Source organism: Leucoraja erinacea, chromosome 7 (genome assembly GCF_028641065.1).
Source record: "Leucoraja erinacea ecotype New England chromosome 7, Leri_hhj_1, whole genome shotgun sequence".
In the NCBI taxonomy this organism is placed as follows: Eukaryota; Metazoa; Chordata; class Chondrichthyes; order Rajiformes; family Rajidae; genus Leucoraja; species Leucoraja erinaceus.
The window spans coordinates 13,782,703-13,795,148 of record NC_073383.1 but is presented as its reverse complement, the minus strand read 5'-3'; the positions used below and the strand labels follow the sequence as shown (position 1 = coordinate 13,795,148).

Sequence of the window (12,446 nt, the reverse complement as noted above, 5' to 3'; positions counted from 1 at the left end):
AAATGTAATTATTGTTGATTATTAATTGATTTTCTTTCAGAAATTAAAGGTGTGTTTTTTGTTCCTTCGTGCTCATAATGGTTATAGATTATTAAAAAGGTCAATTGCTTTGATTTCCCTTGCTCAGTCGAATCCATCATGATCTTTCTTTCTAACTCTCTCTTTATTTATATCTGCTTTTTCACCAAATACAAACGCTCTGCTGCATTCACCCTCATAGTACTTTCATTTTTATTTCCCATTCCTTGATGTTTATTGAATTGAGAGACATTGTTCATTCTGCTAATGAACCAAGTAACTCAGTGGGTCAGGCAGCATCTATGGAGCGATGGAATAGGTGACGTTTCGGGTGAGACAGCATCTCCGGAGAAAAGGAATAGGCGATGTTCTAGTTGGAACCCTTCTTCAGACACAATTCCTTTTCTCCAGAGATGCAGCCTGACCCGTTGAGCTGCTCCAGCATTTTGTGGCTATCTTTGGTATAAACTAGCATCTGCAGTTCCTTCCTATACAGAGTCCACTCTGTTGTTCTCCTGTGGCAGCAATAGCTGTGCTCCCATCTCTGTTGTTATGTTGTTATCAGCTTATGTTTTCAAAATTCTCTGGGCAAAAAGTGTTAAAAAGTGAGATTCATTTGTAAATGCTTTAAGATGTGAACTCGAGCAGAACCTGAGCCTATGATGAAGGTAGATGTGCACCTGGGGAACTAGTTAGTGTAATGGTCAGAAACGAGTACAAGCTTCATGCATGAGATTCATTGAATGTTTATTGGTTTGTGCCACCATTTTATGTTGCTGCCTGCTGATGTTCTGCTGCCCTTGCAAAAGAGCTCTCCCTGTAATACGCAGTTATCACCATTGATCGTGAGACGCTGCTTTACAATGTCACCCCCACCCACCCATTCCCCATCCACTTGCACCCCAGACTGTTCCTGGCACCCAAGTTCAAGTGTTCAAGTGAGTTTATTGTCATGTGTCCCTGTATAGGACAATGAAATTCTTGCTTTGCTTAAGCACATAGAAAATAGTAGGCATTTACTACAAAACACATAAATGTGTCCATATACCATGATATAAAGATATACACACATGAATAAATAAACTGGTAAAGTGCAAATAACAGAAAGTGGTTATTAATAATCAGTTTTGTCCGAGTCAGGTTTAATAACCTGATGGCTGTGGGGAAGTAGCTATTCCTGAACCTGGTTGTTGCAGTCTTCAGGCTCCTGTACCTTCTACCTGAAGGTAGTAGGGAGATGAGTGTGTGGCCAGGATGGTGTGGGTCTTTGATGATACTGCCAGCCTTTTTGAGGCAGCGACTGCGATAAATCCCCTCGATGGAAGGAAGGTCAGAGCCGATGATGGACTGGGCAGTGTTTACTACTTTTTGTAGTATATTCCTCTCCAGGGTGCTCAAATTGCCGAACCAAGCCATGATGCAACAGGTCAGCATGCTCTCCACTGTGCACCTGTAGAAGTTAGAGAGAGTCTTCCTTGACAAACCAACTCTCCGTAATCTTCTCGGGAAGTAGAGGGGCTGATGAGCTTTCTTAATAATTGCATCAGTGTTCTCGGACCAGGAAAGATTTTCAGAGATGTGCACGCCCAGGAATTTGAAGTTCTTGACCCTTTCAACCATCGACCCGTTGATATAAATGGGGCTGTGGGTCCCCCTCCTACTCCTTCCAAAGTCCACAATCAGTTCCTTGGTTTTGCTGGTGTTGAAGGCCAGGTTATTGCCCATATGGACAGTTGCTCGATCTCCCTTCTATATTCTGACTCATCCCCATCAGTGATACGTTCCACAACAGTGTTGTCGTCAGCGAACTTGATGATGGAGTTCGCACTGTGGTTGGCTACGCAGTCATGGGTATAGAGTGAGTACAGCAGGGGGCTGAGCACGCAGCCTTGAGGTGCTCCCGTGCTGATTGTTATCGAGGCTGACACATTTCCACCAATACGAACAGACTGTGGTCTGTGGATGAGGAAGTCGAGGATCCAGCTGCAGATGCGCAGAGACCCAGTTCTGCGAGTTTGGTAACCTGTTTGGAGGGGATGATTGTGTTGAATGCCGAGCTGTAATTGATGAATAACAGCCTGACATATGAGTTTTGTTGTCCAAGTGGTCCAGTGTGGAGTGGAGGGCCAGCGAGATCGCATCCACCATTGATCTGTTGTGGCGGTAAGCGAACTGCAGTGGGTCCAGGTTTTTGGCGAGGTAGGAGTTGATTTGCTCCATGATCAGCCTCTCAAAGCACTTCATCACCACCGGCGTTAGTGCCACTGGCCGATAGTCATTGAGGCACGTCACCTTACTCTTCTTGGGCACCGGTATAATTGATGCCCTTTTAAAGCAGGTGGGGACCTCAGTCCTCAGATGTGAGAGGTTGAAAATGTCCGTAAAAACTCCCGCCAGTTGGTCCGCTCAGGTTTTTAGAACACGACTGGGTATACCATCAGGACCAGGTGCTTTTCGAGGATTCACCCCTCTGAAGGATTTCCTGACGTCGGCCTCTGTGACTGAGACTGACATGAGTTTCTAAAATTCCGCAGTCATTTTTACGAGGATGTTGCCAGCACCTGAGCTATAGGGAGTGGTAGAGCAGGCTAGGATCTTATAGTGGTGTATAAGATCATGAGAGGAATAGAAAGGGTAACAGCACAAAGTATTTTACCCAGAATCGGGGAATCGAGAACCAGAGGACATGGGTTTTAGGTGTGGAGGGGAACATTTAATGGCGGAGGAAGTCGTTGAGGCAGGTAATATTGCAATGTTTAAATGTTTACAAATACATGGATAGGATAGGTTTAGAGGGATATGGGCTAAATGCAGGCAGGTGGGACTAGTGTAGATGGGGCATGTTGATCGGAGTGGGAAAGTTGGGCTGAAGGGCCTCTTTCCACGCTGTATGACACTATCTATGACTCTATAAACATGGTAGAATATGCAGTACCTTGTACAACAGAGGTCGGCAACTTACGGCCTGTAACCCGATATCATCCGGCCCGCATGCGGATTTGTTTTTTCCGTAGTCATCCGGCCCGTCGAGCGCCCCCAGCGCGCCCGAGCTCTGGCTGTACCGCATCCTGCGCAAAGCCGCCGGCACGGAAATGCACCTTCTGCGAACACGTTTAAGAAAGAACTGCAGATGCTGGAAAAATCAAAGGTAGACAAAATGCTGGAGAAACTCAGTGGGTGAGGCATGCAAGGATTGCATGAGGCTGCCTCGCCCACTGAGTTTCTCCAGCATTTTTGTCTACCTTCTGTGAACACGTGATTTGGTGCCTGCCATCCGCGGCGGGATCCATGTGTACACGTGATAGATGTGGCCCGCCATCCGCTCAGACATGCGTCCTGGCCCCGATGCAAAACAAGGTTTCCGACCCCTGCTGAACACAGGTGGTGTCTTTGTAAAAACATGCGATCAGGATGGGGACAAAGTGTGCCTTTAGTCACTTATCCTCGTTCCATTTAAAGTAAACGGCCTGTTATAAAATGAAGGTACTATGACAGCTTCTGTAAAACACGCTTCTCTTGCACTCTCTGAAACCTTGGTTACAAATTAGTTACATGTTTCAGAAATCTAGTTCTTTTAACGGAAGTGACGAGATCAGTGAACGTTGATTGTTGAACGGTCATAATGGTCCTGTTCCACTTACGCGATTTATTCGGCGACTCTCTGAGCGTCTACTCACGACCGTACAGGCGTCCCCCCTCGACATGTCGCCTGTATGGTCGTGAGCAGCCGCCCAAAGAATCCTACCTTTTTTCGGCCACCTGCTGCACCTATGATGGGTGCCGGCAAGTCGCCGAAAAATTGCGTGTGGGACAGGCCCTTAAGATTGCCGTGTTTACTGACGCACACCCTGCATTTGTTAACATTGTGTAGGAAGGAACTGCAGATGGGTTTAAACCGAAGAAGGACACAAAAAGCTGGAGTAACTCAGCGGGACAGGCAGTATCCCAGTGGCGAGGAAACAATCATGCCCCCTTATAATCTCCAGTTATTTCAGTATATTCTGAACCAATTCTCATTTTAACCGGATAATCTCAATTTCTTTTAAAAAATGCCTTAATCAAATCCCCATTGAGCGCATTAATTGTAATTTGGCAGTCTGAAGAAGGGTCCCCCGTAATGTCACCCATTCCTTCTCACGAGAGATGCCACCTGTCCCGCTGAGCTAGTCCAGCATTTTGTGTCTATCTTTTGTTAAATTTGTGTTGTCCTGACATGTTTTTTGTTGGCCATGACTCACTGGGGCAAACTGTGACACACTTGATTGTATTTTGTACTGCCAATTGGTGATTGAGGTTGATATTCACTGCTCTTGAACCAAGTGGCCGTGATTGTTTGCAGGCACCAACTGTATCAGTCTCTGTGCTGAAGCCAGTCTTTAATTGAAGTTACAACTTGCACAGTTAACTCTTGGGTACACAAGAATGCTGGAGAATCTCAGCGGGTGCAGCAGCATCTATGGAGCGAAGGAAATAGGCAACGTTTTGGGCCGAAACCCAAGGGTTTTGGCCCGAAACGTTGCCTATTTCCTTCGCTCCATAGATGCTGCTGCACCCGCTGAGTTTCTCCAGCATTTTTGTGTACCTTCGATTTTCCAGCATCTGCAGTTCCTTCTTAAACAGTTAACGCTTGGTTGTTCTTTGAGTGGGCTTTGGCTCTATATCACAGATAGTTTCTTCCCAGCTGTGATCAGGCAACTGAGCCATCCTACCAACAACTCGAGAGCAGTCCTGAACTACGACCAACCTCAACGGAGACCCTCGGACTATCTTTGATCGGACTTTACTCATTTTATCTTGCTCTGAATGTTATTCATGTTATTTCCTTTATCACATATCTGTACATCGTGGATGGTTTAATTATAATCATGTATTGTCTTTCGTGGACTGGTTTGCACGTAACATAAGATTTTCACTGTACCTCGGTACACGTGACAATAAACAAAACGCAATGTCACGCTCAGGCGGAAGGTACGTGGTCTGTGTACACTCTGGGGAATTAATGGTGCTTAGCATAATACTGCGATCCTTAAGCTCAAGCTGTGCCTCCTCTTTCTCAACAAGTAAAAAAATCTCCATTAGACTTTTGGGAGTGGAAATGTAGAGGCCAGTATAGTACTTTTTTTTAAAAGGTAGAACAGTTCACAAATGAACATTGTAAAACACCTTTTTAATGCAGCAAATACTGTCATTTTAAGTTTGCATCTGCTTTTCCCTGCAACTCCCAAGACAAGACACAAGATGATTTGCAGACAACAGTTGCACTTGGCATGGTAGCGGCAGTTGTAACACTAAATGGAACGTGTGGAAGCACTAAGCCATTTGTTGTAATTGAAATATACCTGCCCGTGTTTGGCTGGCTGCTCTTGAGCTGAAGGAGATGTGACATTTGATTGGAAAATAAATGGAGGCTTGAGACCCACAAAAAGATTTTGCTCCCCGTTTTGGCCACACAGATATTCGACGTCATAAAGTCAAAAGGAATAGAGGTAGAATGAGGCCATTCTGCCCATCAAGTCTACTCTGCCATTCACTCATGGCTCGTTCATCTCTCCCTCCTCACCGCATTCTCCTGCCTTCTCCCCATAACCCCATGTAAGAGGGAACAGCTATTACCGTTTAGCATGGCAATGGTAGGTGGGAATCTTGAGTATGGTGACCAGTGCATAATGAACAATGTCCTGAGTAAAGACAATGTGCATGGACTGTAAAAGGTTTTCCCTTTGTACTTGAAGCCTGCAAGGCCTGAAAGCAATCCTCTTTATAATTTATTCCTCGCCATCAATAAGACTAGTGACTAAACCTTGTCCTTCCACTCCCATTCCTCTGCACACTCGCACTACCTACTGTTTATTCTGTTGTTTCACCAAGGTCTAAAGACCTGCCCACTGCATTTAATTCTTTTGGACTGAAGGCAAACTGGAAAAAAAATCTGATTCACTTTGTGGGGGGAAAAAGTGCCTATTAAGTAATGTTATAAACAGGAAAATAGAACATAACCATTTAGTACTCAGTAAAATTGGCAGTGAAGTTACTGGGTGTGATTTTATTGCATCCTAATAACACAGGAAGCATGCTTTGAAATATTAAATATGCAATTTCCTTTATCCTGGCTTTCTTATACTTGTTTAGATGGCTTTAAACGTTCCCTGGGGTTTAAACAAGAAAATATGCAGAAATTATATTCTTTCACCCTTTCCATTCTACATTTACACTGCAAACTAATACTAGTAAGATTTAATATTTCCTTTGCTACTGCATTTCTGTTAGTTTTCTGATACTGTGGAAAGACAATTTTGTTGCTTTGCAAGGCTAAAACCTCGTCCAACTTTTAAGGTCATATTTTATGGGCTTATGATCAATATTGCATGATTAAAATAATCAATTTTGAATTAATTGATATGTACCACTAACTGATCGATGTAGATAATGGCCTTGGTTCACATGGCCTTTGGTTCACTCCGCCTCCACCATTATTCTCATCTTCATCTCCACATTCCTGGTTTCCGCAACTTGAAAATCTGTTGATCGCACCCCTTAACTATGCTTAATGATTGAGGATCCACAGTTCTAAGAAGTAGACAATCCTGAAGATTCACACTTCTTTAAGAAATAAAACCTCCGACACTGGGCTAACAATATTTGACTTTTCGCCTTGAGACTGTCATGTCTACCGTTTCAAGTTTATTCAGAATCTGTATAGTTTCAATACGATTGCCGCTCATTCTTAAAATCGTAAGAGATTACAAGTTTGATCTTCTCACAGAACTCACTCTTCACTTGATTCCTTCCATGCCTTTGTTGCATTGCATTTAGGGCAAGGATATCTTCCCTGTTGTAAGTGGATGAGAACATACATGGAATTCCAGTTATGGCTTCTCGAAAGCCCGGTTCAATTGTAGCCAGACTTTCTTAATCTGGACTTCAATCTCTTTGCATTAAAGGCCTTCAAGAAGTTACTTCCCACTTATTTGCACATGCAAATCGGAACCCATATCACCATTTAACAGTAGTTCTCCATTGAAAATATATTCTATTTTTATGTTATTTTAACCAAAGCGAATAATATTTACACTTGTCCAGCCATTTCCTTTTCAGAAAGGCACAACACATCAGATCCAGTTAATGCCCAATGAGTTACTCCAGCATTTTGCGTCTATCTTTGGTGTAAACCATCATCTGCAGTTCCTTCCTACACATAATGCCCAATCATTTGATTTCCAATGAACTACAGAGTTCCACTGCTCACTTCCAAGCCCTAAGCCCTGCCTCTGACGGCCCTACCTTTGTTTCCCGGCCGTCTATCAGTCATTCTTCCCTCTTTTCACTTTCCCTCTAATCTCTGCCAAAATCATCAGAGGAATAGATAGGTAGATGCACAGAGTCTCATGCCCAGCGTAGGGGAATCGAGGACCAGAGGACATAGGTTCAAGGTGGAGGGGAAAAGATTTAATAGGAATCTGAGGGGTAACTTTTTCACACAAAGGGTGGTGGGTGTATGGAACAAGCTGCCAGAGGAGGTAGTTGAAACATAGAAACATAGAAAATAGGTGCAGGAGGAGGCCATTCGGCCCTTCGAGCCAGCACCGCCATTCGTTGTGATCATGGCTGATCGTCCCCAATATAGAAACATAGAAAATAGGTGCAGGAGGAGGCCATTCGGCCCTTCGAGCCAGCACCGCCATTCGTTGTGATCATGGCTGATCGTCCCCAATATAGAAACATAGAAAATAGGTGCAGGAGGTTGGGACTATCCCAACATTTAATAAACAGTTAGACAGGTACATGGATAGGACAAGTTTGGAGGGATATGGACCAAGCACAGGCCAGTGGGACTAGTGTAGCTGGGACCTGTTGGCCGGTGTGGGCATTGGGCTGAAGGGCCTGTTTCCACACTGTATCATTCTATGACTCTACGCCACTTCCCCTCTTGCTTTCCTTCTCCACCCACCTCCCCTGGCATCACTCTCTAGCTGCTGACCTGGGTGAGGCCACCCGCTTTCACCATCATTTGCTCCGTGTGTGTCCCTGTGATTTCCAGCTTGTACAACCTACAGCTCGTTCAACAACTCTGGGAGAGCTTACATCTGGCAGAAATGAACCAGTTATCATTATAACTGCATTGATTCGACAAAGGACTTACAAATAACACATCCAGATAAACATGAGAATATCTATGACTCAGGGCACCAAGGTAAAGGACCCTCTTACCTGCCACATTTCAGCTAATTCTTTAAGGATCTTTGTTCTGTCGTAAGGTTAGAAACAGTGATATTCACTGATATTTGCACCATATACAATTCCATTGTTGAATCCTTGGCGAATTAAGCAGTTCGTGCTTGCAGGCATTGAGACCAAGTTGATAAGCCTGGACTGACAAGCTGCAGGGCGACACGGCACGATATCGGAGATGATCCATGTGAATTTAAGTGCCGGATGGAAATTAGTCATGAAGTTGATGACGTCAGTGAGTTCTGCATGGGTGCAAGAGGCAGCACCGATGCAGTTGTCAATGTAGCGGAGGTAGAGTTTGGGGATAGGGCCAGTGTACACCTGGAACAGTGATTGTTCGACGTACCCTACAAAGAGGCAGGGATAGCTGGGGCCCATGCGAGTGCCCATAGCTCTGCCGTGGATTTGGAGGAAGTGGGAGGAGTCAAAGGAGAAGTTGTCGAGGGTAAGGAACAGCTCTGCTCGGTGGAGAAGAGTATTCGTAGATGGAAATTGGCTGATTCTGCGGTCGAGGAAGAAACGGAGGGCTTTAATACCTTCCTGGTGGGGGGTGGAGTTATAGAGTGACTGCACGTCCATGGTAAAGATGAGGGAGTGGGGGCCTGGAAAATGGAAGTCATTGAAGAACGAAGAGTGTGTGAGGTGTCTTGGACATAGGTAGGGAGGGATTGGACCAGGGGGGCATAAGATGGAGTCGAGGTATGTGGAAATTAATTCAGTGGGACATGAACAAGCAGAAACAATGGGTCTGCCAGGACAGTTCTGTTTGTGGATTTTGGGGAGAAGATAAAATCGGGCCGTGCGGGGCTGGGGAACGATAAGTTTGGAGGCTTTAGAGGGCAGAGAGCCGAAAGTAATAAAATCAGAAATTGCGTGTCATATTAAGGTCTGGTGCTCGTCTGTGGGGTCATGGTCTAAGGATAAGTAGGACGAGGTGTCTGAGAGTTATCGCCTGGCCACAGCCCGGTCGAGGTCAGCGCGCCAGACTACCACAGATCACATGAATCTGACTATGAATCATTTGCAAAGCTTTATTTAGATTATTGGTGGCTGTTAATAGAGTAATTAGGCATAAGTTTGTAACATCAAAATGAAAACAAAACGCCTTTCAAATTAATGGCCTCTCCTTGTGCCATCTAGTGGTTGAAATTGCAAAGGTCTCCATTCTGTTGCTCACAAAATCAGCCAACATGATTTGAGTAAATCTAATGAGAGTTACATGATAGAGTTGTATTTAATTGAATATATACTTTCTATTGCCAATGCAGGTGAAACCATGCACTGAATGCCAACTAGTGGATCTGTTAATAGTTGTTTTTAACATAGGTTAAATTATATTGCTGGATTATTTTTTTACAGGCCGGAGCAGATGAATTGGGGGAAGGTGGATTGAATGGTGAGAACAATCGAAAACTTGTCAGATTCACATTATCAGGTAAGATGCAGCCCTTTTGTAAGGCACAATTGCTATTTGTTAATTAAGATCATTTAACTGGTAATAGTATAGACTAGAAATATTTACATGCATTGCACAGCAACTATCATTTTTTTACACTAGTCAGCTTTTCCCTTTTCGCACGTGCAAAGTAAATGCACACGCACATGCACTGAATACAGTATTAGCGGTTTAAATATAATATATACGTTTCCACTGTTGTGGAAAAAGAAGCCCTGGATGGATATATCAAATTCTTAATCAAATCATTTTTTGTCACCTTTTCCCTGACACTGTAGCTGTTGCAGAAGATGCAGCAGTTGCAACAACCATTGAGTTAGGTTAAGGTAGACACAAAATGCCTGAGTAACTCAGCGGGTCAGGCAGTATCTCTGGAGAGAAGGAATGGATGACATTTCGGGTCGAGACCCTTCTTGAGTTACTTTAGTTTAGTCTAGAGATGCAGCGCAGAAACAGGCCCTTCGGCCCACCAACGAATTACAATTACATTCCCGCACATTAAAACTATCTACACACTAATTTCAGAAGTTATTAATACAAAACTGGATCCAAACTCAAAATTAATAATACTTGGAATATCAGAGCAAAGTTTAACACTCACAACAAGCCAAAGAAATGTCCTCGACTACAGTATAATAACCGGGAAAAAATGAATATTAAAATTTTGGAAAGGCCCTACGACCCCCACAATTAAAATGTGGATTGTGGAAATGTCGGAGACCCTATATCTAGAAAGAATTAGACTTGTCTTAATGGACAAACAAGAACTTTTTGATAAAATATGGGCTCCATTCATTAATTATCTGATGGGACAGATTGGACCGGCACAAAAACCCAACTGAAACTTGAACTCAGGATTAGATGAAAAGTCATACTTTATAATCTACGAACCTATCTCCAATGACGTATTATAAGTAATCCATTCCACCTTTTTTGTTTTTTTGATATTTGTAACTCTTTATTCTCTCTCTCTCTCTATTTCTATATTAAAAAAAATCACTAGAAGCAGAAGTAATCGACAATTGAAAATTTTAATAATGTATGACTGATGTGTATGAAAGGTTTTTACTATAATATGTAACTATACTTTATAATATGTCTACTTCTAATAAAAATATTATTAAAAAAAATATATATATATCTACACACACTAGGGCCAATTTGCATTCTTACCAAGCCAATTAACCTACAAACCTGCACGTCTTAGGAGTGTGCGAGGAAACTGATCTCGAAAATCCACACGGTCACGGGGAGAATGTACAAACTCGGTACAGACAGCACCTGTAGTCGGGATCGAACCCGGGTCTCTGGCGCTGTAAGCACTGTAAGGCAACAACTCTACTGCTACTCTGCATTGTTTTCTTAATTTCAAAAATAAATTAATTCATAAAAATATAAGCAGGGAATACAGCACAAATCGACCAAATCAATACATTTATAGTGTCATTAAACCAGAACGTTCTCTTACAAACACCAATGCCACTCGAATGCTTGAGAGGCCATTTCAAAGGACTCAGGCCCTCAGTGTTCAGTGGCAGCAGGGTCTTAGAGTGGTCGTTCTCCACCAAACTTGTATAGTTGCTGCACCAAAGTTCAGTGCATCATAAGATCATAAGTGATAGGAGCAGAATAAGGCCATTCAGCCCATCAAGTCTACAGCCATTAACTCATGGCTGGTCTATCTCTCCCTCCTAACCCCATTCTCCTGCCTTCTCCCCATAACCTCTGACACCTGGTATGACTCACAAATATATCTATCTCTGCCTTAAATATATCCACTAACTTGGCCTCCACAACCTTCTGTGGCAAAGAATTCCACAGATTCACCATCCACTGACTAAAGAAATTCCTCCTCATCTCCTTCCTAAAAAAACGTCCTTTAGTTCTGAGGCTATACTTCTAGTACGGGATTGTCCCACTACTGGAAACATCCTCTCCACATCCTCTCTATCCAAGCCTTTCACTATTCGGTATGTTTCAATGAGGTCCCCCCTCGTTCTTCTAAACTCCAGCGAGTACAGGCCTAGTGCCGTCAAACGCTCAGTGTGTAATCCTGCAGCCAGGAATACACCATTGCAAGTGTTCCCTTCCAGACAATTCATGGCACTGGAAGATCAACAAACCTTGGGCAGACCAACATGCAGCTTTCATTGAGTTGATGATCTTCCAGCAGCACTGGATATTTTTGTCAGCAAGCCTCCCGGGGAACAGCCCGTACTTCATTTTGACCATTTCCTGTCCTCGTGAAACATAACAAGCAAGGAATTAGGAGTTAGCATCCCAGTGTTCAGTCCTTCATCCACATCCCACCCATGGACGGTGGCGCAGCAGTAGAGCTGCTCCCTTACAGCGCCAGGAACCCGGGTTCGATCCTGACCATGTACGGAGGTTGTATGTTCTCCCCGTTAGGTTTTCACCGGGTGCTTCAGTTTCCTCCCACATTCCAAAGACGTACAGGTTTGTAGGTTGATTGGCATCGGTAAAAATTGTAAATTGTCCCTCGTGTGTAGGATAGTGTTAGTGTATGAGGATCGCTGGTCGCCACGGACTTGGTGGGCCGTAGGGCCTGTTTCCACACTGTATCTCCAAACTATACAAAAGATTTAGTGGCCTAAAATGTTTCAACATTGCTTCACCCAAAGAATATTTTACTAAAAACATGGCCCGCGATGTGTCATAACATTTCTGGAACAAAGTTGCAGTTGGATGAAATATGAAGCCAGTTTTACGATCCTGGCATGAT

At 43.6% G+C, this 12,446-nt stretch overlaps 1 protein-coding gene across 2 annotated transcripts in view; it reads left to right on the top strand.

Annotated features, from left to right (window-relative positions):
* LOC129698656 (E3 ubiquitin-protein ligase HECW2-like) overlaps positions 1-12,446 on the top strand; it is a 313,116-nt gene that overhangs the window by 171,366 nt on the left and 129,304 nt on the right. For both annotated transcript variants that reach the window (XM_055637791.1, XM_055637792.1), the window contains exon 5: positions 9,607-9,682. In XM_055637791.1, coding sequence (XP_055493766.1) covers positions 9,607-9,682 — 76 coding nt within the window. The remainder of the gene's footprint in view (positions 1-9,606; positions 9,683-12,446) is intronic.